Source organism: Propithecus coquereli, unplaced genomic scaffold, assembly GCF_000956105.1.
Source record: "Propithecus coquereli isolate 6110/MARCELLA unplaced genomic scaffold, Pcoq_1.0 Scaffold53, whole genome shotgun sequence".
Lineage (NCBI taxonomy): Eukaryota > Metazoa > Chordata > Mammalia > Primates > Indriidae > Propithecus > Propithecus coquereli.
The window spans coordinates 1,767,293-1,776,564 of NW_012151174.1; the positions used below are offsets into that span (position 1 = coordinate 1,767,293).

A 9,272-nucleotide genomic window follows, 5' to 3' on the forward strand; every position below is an offset into this window, starting at 1 on the left:
TTCTGGTCACCAACATTCCGGACAAGGGATATTCAGCCAGAATTGTGCTTTCCTTGCTAAGCTGTTCTGCCTTTGAGTGAAGTGAAATGAGTTTCTCACTGGGTCTTAAGCTAGTTGCCGAGTTCTCATTAAATAAGGGTGTTTCACCTCGCTACATATCTGTGTAACGTCACTTTCCTCATCAGTGAAGTGGGTTTTTTATGTGATGCTTCATTCACTCATTCATTCATTTAACATCGCTTTATTGACTACTCACTGTGTGTCAGGCACTGTTGTAGACATTGTGGTATGTCGTATGCAAAAGAAACCATTTCTGCCCTTCGGATAACTACAGTGTGGCTAGAGAAACAGATGATTAAGAAGAGAAATTAGTACAGTATATACGGTTATTTGTGTGGTGTGTCAGATGGTGATAAGAGCTCTAGGGAAGTATAAAGTAAGGAAAAAGGGAAAAGAGTAGGTGGTGGTGGTGAGGCCCTGAAATTGTAAATAAGGTGGCCAGGGAAGGCCTCTTGGAAAAGTTGACATTTGAGCAAAGACTTGAAGGAAGTACCAAAGTGAATGAAGAAATCATCTGCATCCAGGTGGAGGAACAGCCAGTGCAAAGGCCCTGAGGCATGGAGGCCAGTGTGGCTGGTACAGAGTGAGTGAGAGTGGGAGGAACAGTAGAAAGATGATGGAGGCAGAATGTGTGGGGCCCTGTGGTCCACAGGGCAGACTTCGCCTTTCCCTTGAGTGAGATGGAGCCGGGCAGGGCAGGACCTAACTCAGGTGTTCATACCTGACCCGGCTGCTTGTGAGGAACACCCAGTGGAGGAGAGAAGCAAGGAGCAGGGTGCAGGTGAGAGGTGATGAGAATGGGTGAGATCCCCAAGGGAGTGTTGATAGAAAATAGAGGAAATGCAAAGACCAGTCTCACATTTTTGAGATCAGAGCGAGGAGGAAGAATCAGCCACAGAGACTGACGAGGAGCCACCAGGGAGAAGGGAGGGGGCGTCCAGAGGGGTGTGGTGTCCCAGGAGCCAAGTGAAAAGAGAGTTCCCATCAGATGCTGCTGATAGGTCAAGTAAGGTGAAGACTGGACAGTGACTACTGGCTTAGCACCATGGAGGTCGCTGGTGACCTGGACATTTTTCAGGATGGGGAAGGTGGGCAAAGTATGAATAGAAAAGGTTTAAGGGAGAATGGGAGCAGCTGGAACGGGTTGGGGATGGGGTGGAAATGGTTTCCTCTACAGGGGGTTTTTCTTGTGGTCTTCAGTGTGCTTATGGTCCGGTATATAAAGTACTCAGCCTGACACGAGTGCGCGCCAGATGGAAGCTGTGGTCCGCAGTCTGGATGGAGTCAGTCAGACCAGTTGTTTACCCGAGGGGGAAAAGTGGGGAGAGGCCGAGGATCAAAGAGGGAACTGGGTCCCCAGTCTTCACAGCCATGGCAGCCCCCTGGTCGCCCATGGACCTGATGGGATAGGTCGAGCTGCAGCAGCCTTGTGTCCTGGGAGGCGAGGCAGAGGGTAGCCTGGCTGTGCTGACCCGCCGACGGACCGCCCCCTCTCGGCCTGCAGGACGCCGGCTGCTGGAGATGGGCGCCCGGTCCTCGAGGCGGCGGCTGCCGGCGGACCCGCCCATGGCCCTGGACGCGCTGCCCCCCGAGCTGCTCGTGCAGGTGCTGAGCCACGTGCCGCCGCGCGCGTTAGTGGCGCAGTGCCGCCTGGTGTGCCGCGCCTGGCGCGACGTGGTGGACGGGCCCACCGTGTGGCTGCTGCAGCTGGCCCGCGACCGCAGCGCCGAGGGCCGCGCACTCTACGCCGTGGCTCAGCGCTGCCTGCCCGACAGCGAGGACGACGAGGAGCTCCCGCTCTGCGCCCTGGCGCGCTACTGCCTGCGCTCCCCCTTCGGCCGCAACCTCATCTTCAACTCCTGCGGAGAGCGTGGGTGCCGGGGGCGGGGCGGGGCCCAGGAGACCCCGGGGAGGCGTGGGATGCCGGGCTCCGAAGAGGCGGGCCGGTGGGCGTGACCAGGGCTGTGGGCAGGGCCTGAGAGAGATGTAACCAATGGGTGAGGCAGCTGGAGGAGCTGGGGGCGGGGCTTAGAGGCGCGCTGCCGGGAAGGAGACCCGGGGGCCGGGGCTGAGGGAGGAGCCAGAGGTGGGAGGTGGCCGCATGCAGGCGGGGTGTGGGGCGGGGAAACAGGGCGGGTGGGCGTGGCAGGAGCCTGGGGCGGGGCCAGGGCGGAAGTCAAGTCGTCAGAGATGCTGAAAGGAGGCAGAACAGAAGGGCGGGGCTGGGGAGAAGCTGAGTGGATAGGCAGGGCCGAGTGACGCGGCCGTGGGGTGGGACCAGGAATGCTGGATACTGGGAGGGGGCGTCAGAGTAGAAGAAGCCGGGTAGGTGGGTGGGGGTTGGAGCGCGGGAGGGAGGGACTGGTGGGCGGGACACCTTGGGTGGTGGCTGGGTCTCTTTTGGGCCAGCTGGCAGGCGAGTCATCTGTTCCACCCTATTGTATTCCACAGAGGGCTTCAAAGGCTGGGAGGTGGAGCACGGCGGGAACGGCTGGGCCGTGGAAAAGAACCTGACACTGGTGCCCGGGGCTCCTTCCCAGACCTGCTTCGTGACTTCTTTCGAGTGAGTGGCCCAAGTGAGTGGCCCCTGATCCCTGGGGCAAGTACCTGGAAGAGAGGGAGGGACCCTACGCCACCGTCCTCATCCTCACCTTCACCTACCTTCACCCTCTCTTTCCTTCCTTCCTTCCCTCATTCATTCATTCAAGCAACAAATATTTGTTGAGGGCCTGCCAGGTACTAGGCACTGTTTTACATGCCAGAAATACAAGGAAAAAATCAGGAAGATTAGCAACCTGTTCTTGTTTCATTTGCATTTTAGATGTAGAGTGGGGGGAGACATTAAACACAAGCAGCAAAATGATAACAATGCAACAAACATTTTAGAGGGGTTACTCTGTGCTAGGCGATTTACCTATATTAATAACTTTCAGTTCTGGCAACAACCCTGTGACATAGGTGCTATTATTGTCCCCACTGTATAATAGCAAACTTTGGCACAGAGAGTAACCAACATCTAATAAATGATTTGGCTCCAGAGCTTATGGTTGTGATAAATGCGATGAAGACACCAAAACAGTTTGATTGACTGGTTGCTTCTTTTTTATCCTCATACCTCTTACTCCTTCTCCTTGTCCCTTCCTCCTATAGGCAACCATTCTAATATGGCATTATCCATCTTTCTAGTAGTTGCCAGTATATTAGGGGTGAAGTGCTATCTCATTGCTGTCTTAATTTGCATGTTTCTGTTTACTGATAATTAAGCATCTCTTCATGTGCCTGTTAGCTTTTCAAATTTCCTCTTTTGCAAATTGCCTGTTCATATTTTCTATTAGGAGTGATGTCTTTTTCTTGTCGACATGCAAGAATTCCTTGTATATTCTAGATGTCCCTTGTCCATCTTGGAAATTGCAGAAATGTTCTACTAGCTATCTGTATTAACTGTGTCCGTGTTCTTTGCTGGGCAGAAGTCTTTCGTTTTCATGTGATCAAATTCATCTTCCTCTCTTTGATTTTTTGCGTTAGAACTTGTGTGCTTGAAATTTTGTTTAAAAAATCCTTCTCCGCTCCTAGATCCTAGTGATATTCTCTTATATACTCTCTTCTAATAACCTCATAGCTTTTTATCTTTCACATTTAGGCTTTTAATCCACATTGAACGAGGTGTTAGGAAGGATCTAGATGTCCCTCCCTCCTCCATGTATATTGAGCTAGTTTTCCCAACACCATCTACTAAAGAATCCATCTCTATCCGATCTCCGTAGAATGGTGGTGCCACCTGTACCATTTATGAAGTTCCCTAGGTCCCTACATACCTAGGTCTGTTCTATTCCCTTAATTTGCCCTTCCACCCCTACTGCACTATCTCTATTTTTATGGCACATTCAAATTAGGGCAGAGGAACTGTTTACAAAGGTGTAGGCTGGACCCCTGGACTAATAGTAGTGGGGGAAAGGACATTACTACCCCAAGGGGTGAGGGTTGTAAGCAGTTACTGAAACAGGAAGACAGAGATGGCCATGAGGAGAGGGTGCTGCAGAGTTGGGTCCTTTTGTTGAGGGACACGGCAGTGCCTTGGGAGGGACCTAGCAGGACGAATACCACGATTTTACTCTCTTCCCTCACTTCCATCTTCTGCTGGAGCTTCCCACTGGCTGATCCAACAGGAAGCAGAGGGTAAGGGAGGCCGTCCACACACTTTAGGAAGCCCCAGTACTCCCTGCTCAGGCGTCTAGTATGTAGCCTCCCTTTGTACTCGTGTCCTGGTCCCCACAAATATTAGGGGCAGGCTTGAGAGTGGTGGAGGGATCTGATGGGAGAAATGTATAGACCATCACGTGTCATCATGTCTGGTAGGCAGACCCTGAGGGCTGCTTTAGAAAGGGTTATCCAGGCAGGCTTCTTGGAGGAGGTGGTTTCTGGCACTTGAGTGTGAGGACTGTCTGCCCCACCCCCTGCCGTGTCCTCTTCCCAGATGGTGCTTCAAGAGGCAGCTCGTGGACCTGGTGATGGAGGGGATATGGCAGGAGCTGCTCGACAGCGCCCAGATTGAGATCTGTGTGGCCGACTGGTGAGTGAAGAGTGGTGACCTGCCCCCGAACACTAGCAGTGGTGGCATCAGTTCTGCAGCCGGGACTCATTTCGAGCCCTTATCAACCCCACGGGTAGCTGCTGTTACTGGGTACCCTTTGCAGCGAGGCGCAGAGGAAGTGATGCTCTCACAGTTCAGAGTCAGGGAGAGGTGGAGTCTTGGTGAGCCCAGACCGCCCCCTCTGCACGCCTCCCCACCCTCTTCCCAGCAGGTCCTGGGGGTTGTCTGCATGGGGCCCCTGACTGGCTTCATACGGCTCTGAAACTAGACACCCCTCATCACCCCCAACTCAGCACTGGCCCTAAGGGTTTGTGGATGCCCAAGGCCTCCCAAAGGATTGGGAGCACTGTGCCTTGAGAACTGAGGCTCAGTGGGGGCACAGTTGGGACAGGGGCGCTGGCTGCTTCAGAGCCTGAGGGCTTAGGATGAACTCCTTCCTTCCTAGAGCACCCACGTTCCTCCCTATAGCATTCAGGCTCTTGCTCCTCGACAGAAAATCCAGTGTCTTTCCTGGGGTTCCTCCCCAAGGTCACCAGGCTCCTCCCCTGGGTAGTGGTTCCTTTCCAGAGCATCATCCTCCCGCCCCCAACTAGTCTCCGGAATCCACCCCGCGACCACTCAGGCTCCTCCCCCAGGCTCTGGCTCCACCCCAGACTACCCAGGCTCCTCCCCCAGGATCACTCAGGCCCCTCCCCCAGAGTTTCGTAGGCCGGGACCTCTCCAAATGCGGTGCAGGTGTGCATGCAGGACCCGCATCGAGGTACAGGGAGGCCCAGCCCTCAGCCTCCCGCCCCCCCAACCCAGAGAGCTGGCGGAGTGGCGGGGCTTGGAGGCTCACTGCCACCTGGCAGGTGGGGCGCCCGAGAGAACTGCGGCTGCGTCTACCGGCTGCGGGTCCGCCTCCTAGACGTGTACGAAAACGAAGTGGTCAAGTTCTCAGCGTCACCCAACCCGGTCCTTCAGTGGACTGAGAGGGGCTGTCGACAGGTGAGTGAGTCCGCACCGCCTTCCAGCTCAGCCCTGACCCGCTCCAGGGCACACACACCCCGCCTCTCACCTGCTCAGTCTCCCTTCTCAGCTCTTATCTCGCTAGGTTATCTATAATAACGATATCTACAAGTTACTGAGCCCTTGTGACACAGGCCCCACAGGATGTGCCCATTACCTCCCCACCCCAACTCCTACTTCTCCCCTCACTCTGCTCCAGGTGTGCTCCCACCGCAGGGCCCTTGCGCTGGCTGTCCAGAACACTCTCCCTCCAGAGCCCCGCATGGCTCCCTCCTTTCCTTCAGGTCTCCGCCCAAACCTCAGCTCAGTGGGGCCTCTGCTTACTCACCTCACTCACCCATTTCTGCTGCCCTCCCGGCAGGATGTCCTTGGCCCCTTCCCCACATCCTGCCTGAGTGTGGGGGTCCTATCGGAATGTCCTCTTCACCAGGGCAGGGGGCTTTGCCGCTTTATCGCAGCTGTCATCCCCAGCACCTAGAGCAGGGCCTGGCGCCGACTCTGTCCTTGGGGAGTATCTGTCGAAGTGAAGGAAGAGAAGGCGCCCACAGGCCCTCACCCTCTCGCTGCCCCCCGCAGGTCTCCCACGTCTTCACCAACTTCGGCAAGGGCATCCGCTACGTGTCTTTTGAGCAGTACGGGAGAGACACACGTTCTTGGGTGGGGCACTATGGCGCCCTTGTGACCCACTCCAGCGTGAGGGTCAGGATCCGTCTGTCCTAGCGACTGGCCTGGACGGGCCTTCCAGGACGCACTGCCATCTGCCAGACCTTGTCATTCAAGAGCGGCTTTGCAGCCGGGAATCCGAGGATGCCTAGGGACAGTGGCCATCCCACGTGGCCTGTTCGCAGCACACCTCCCAGGAACCCCACTTGCTGCTGCTTCAGCGTGGTGGCGCTCGCGCCGTGTGACAAACCAGGGACCCCACCAGGCTGTTCACAGCTTCCTCAGCTCCCCAGGTGGGCGGGTCAAGAAATAACTCAGAGACGTGTAGTTAGTGGTTTGCCTGCAAATTGTCTCCTCCCACGTGGTACATGGAGTCAAGAAACAAAAGCCAGCCCAGATTACAGTGGAGGGGACAGCTGCCGACAGGGGGCGCATTGACTCTTGCCGGCTTGTTTGGGGGCAGGCTGATCGCTGGCAGGGGGCAGAGGTCAGTTGGGGCAGTCTGTCCCTGAGACAGACAGGGGCACGAAAGAAGCCTTTTCTGTTGTTTGGGGGAGTCTGGGATTCTGCTGCGGGGCCGTGTAAGCGGCCAACCCCGTGCGACACGACCTGCGCTGCCCACCAGCTCCTCCTCTCCTGGTGCTGCTTCTCCCATCAGAATTCTGAGTCCAGGCTCAGGTTCTCACCTCCTCCCAGGGTTCCTCCAGCACCCTCCAGCATACAGACCCCTGGAGCCAGGCGTGCCAAGAGGGAAAGCTCTTCCAGCTCCTGCCCCCTACCCACTCCCACCTGCTGGCGTTTCTCCCGGATTCCCAGCTGGGCCTGGCCAACAAACTAGCTCAATAAAATTGGTGCTAAATACGAGGAGATGGGTGACTTTTATCTGTAATCGATGCATTCGTCTGCTCCAGCGCTCATCTCAAAAGACCTTGTGGTCTCACGTTCGCAGTCATGGAACTTCAGGAGGGAGTGTGCCGAGCGCTGTGCAGGAGACGGCTTCCAGAACCGAGACAGCTATGGCGCATGGTTCTCAGTGGTCCTCCCAGCTCCTCGCAGGCAGGTACCCATACCAATGCCATTTAGTCAAGGCTCAGAGCCTAAATGACCTGCTCAAGATCACCCAGCAGTAAGGAGGCGAGGCGGGGCTTGGACCAGAGTTGGGCTCCAGAGCCCAGGGATATAAGCTCGGTTCCCTATTCTTAAAATCTAATGTGATCGTGTGAGGTCAGTATTACTATCAGTGCCATTTTCCAAGGAAGGAAACTGAGGCCCACAGGGGGAACCAATATGGCCAGGCCACAGAGCAATTAAGAGGTAGAGCCAGGATTTGAACCCAGGTGTGTGTGAGTCTGATAACAACAGCACACCCGATGTGATCCTTTCTACACCCCTTCAATATCAACATTACAATCGCCACCGTTTTTCAGATGACCAAGCTTGAGGGCAGGGCTGATGTGCCCAGACCCCGCAGCCTGCAGGGCAGGGAACTGGGCCTCAGCACCGCCTAACTCCAAAGCCTAAAATAGAGCATCGAATTTAATCTTCACCAAACAGAACAAAGGAGATACTGCAAATGGAGCTATTTTCTGCAGGAAGAACTGAAGATCAAAGGGGGTGTCAGCTGCCACAACCACACTGAAGGCGAACACTGGGGACAAGGGAATTCACATCAACTGTGGGGATCTGTGTTTATTACAACCCCTTCCCAGCAGATGACAGTACAGCCTCTTGTCCCAGCAGAAAAGATCCCTCATGCCAACACTCTAAACACAGAAGCCAAGGGTGTTGACAGAAGGGTGCGTTTTTCACCCCCAGGACTCCTATGGGCTAATGGTGGCCCTGACGGAGGAGGCAGAGCCAGGATTTGGACCCAGGGGTGGCTGCCTCTAGAGCCAAGAGAGCCAGCTTCCAAGAACCCTGCTGGAGCCCGGAGAGAGAGGTTCTTGTCCTGCGGGGCTGCCCCAGCCACTGTGCCCCCGGCAGTCACTTCCTCTTCTGCACGTGGCCACAGTCGTACTTGCCACGCACAACAGTGAGCTTGACACCCGGCAGGTCCTGGGTGCGGCCACCCTGCACGAGGACAACATGGTGCTCCTGCAGGGTGTGGCCCTCGCCGGGGATGAAGCAGACGACCTCGCGGCCTGTGCTGAGCCGCACGCGGCAGCACTTGCGGTTGGCCGAGTTGGGCTTCTTGGGCTTGCGGATGAACGTGCGCAGAACCACGCCCTTCAGCTGCGGCCGGCCCTCTGTGGGGCCCAGACTCCGAGGTGGCCGCTTTGGACGCCCCAGGCGATGCATCTGGTTCAGGGTAGCCATGGAGCGGGTGGCCCAGAGCTGGGGAGCCAGGGGTAGGGCTGGAGAGACAAAGCCGGGAGGTGGAAGGGGGTTATCCCAGCAAACAGCCAAGAGTACTAGCTCGTCAGTTCTGGTGTTCTAGGCATTGTTCCAATACATCTAGGGGTATTTGCAGACAACAGGAATAACAGGTAACATTTATTGAGCAACCACCACGTGTCAGGTTTTGTTTGAAGCATTTAACATGAATTAACTCATTTTATTCTTCAAGGAAGGCGTTAATTTTAATGCTGTTAAAAATAATAATGAAAGTGAGCAGGAGCACTTAGACTGCATCTCAGTGCCGTTCTATGCATCCTACGTGTATCAACTCCTGCCATCCCCATGGCAACCCTGTGCGGTGCTCCTGGGAGGAGTCACTCCTTCTCAAACCCACATCCAACCTGTGAGCAGATCTTGTGAGCTCAAGCTTCAATGTTAATCAGGATCCACCTCCTCTCCCTCTGTCCCTCCTCCACTCTGCCCACCTTAGTCCTGTCCCCATCCTTGTCTCCTGCTGGGCTATCGCACCCTCCTCCTCCCCCAGGGTCTCCCGGCTCCTGCAGTCTGTCCCCCACACGCAGCCAGAGGGAGACTGTGAACACCTGAGTCAGGT

General features: G+C 55.7%; 2 protein-coding genes across 4 annotated transcripts in view; one reads left to right on the forward strand and one right to left on the reverse strand.

Moving 5' to 3' along the window:
• Positions 1-1,516: 1,516 nt before the first annotated feature.
• LOC105820570 (F-box only protein 17) lies at positions 1,517-7,161 on the forward strand. The gene is made up of 5 exons (XM_012657080.1): positions 1,517-1,930; positions 2,512-2,623; positions 4,535-4,630; positions 5,503-5,638; positions 6,236-7,161. Exons 1-5 carry the CDS (start codon positions 1,582-1,584, stop codon positions 6,377-6,379), a joined length of 837 nt encoding a protein of 278 aa, XP_012512534.1. The 5' UTR covers positions 1,517-1,581; the 3' UTR covers positions 6,380-7,161.
• An 840-nt stretch (positions 7,162-8,001) lies between these two features.
• The window catches only part of MRPS12 (mitochondrial ribosomal protein S12), a 3,474-nt gene continuing 2,203 nt past the window's right edge, over positions 8,002-9,272 (reverse strand). For all 3 annotated transcript variants that reach the window (XM_012657083.1, XM_012657082.1, XM_012657081.1), the window contains exon 3: positions 8,002-8,676. In XM_012657083.1, the coding sequence (XP_012512537.1) occupies positions 8,306-8,676 (371 nt within the window). In that variant the 3' untranslated portion in view covers positions 8,002-8,305. The remainder of the gene's footprint in view (positions 8,677-9,272) is intronic.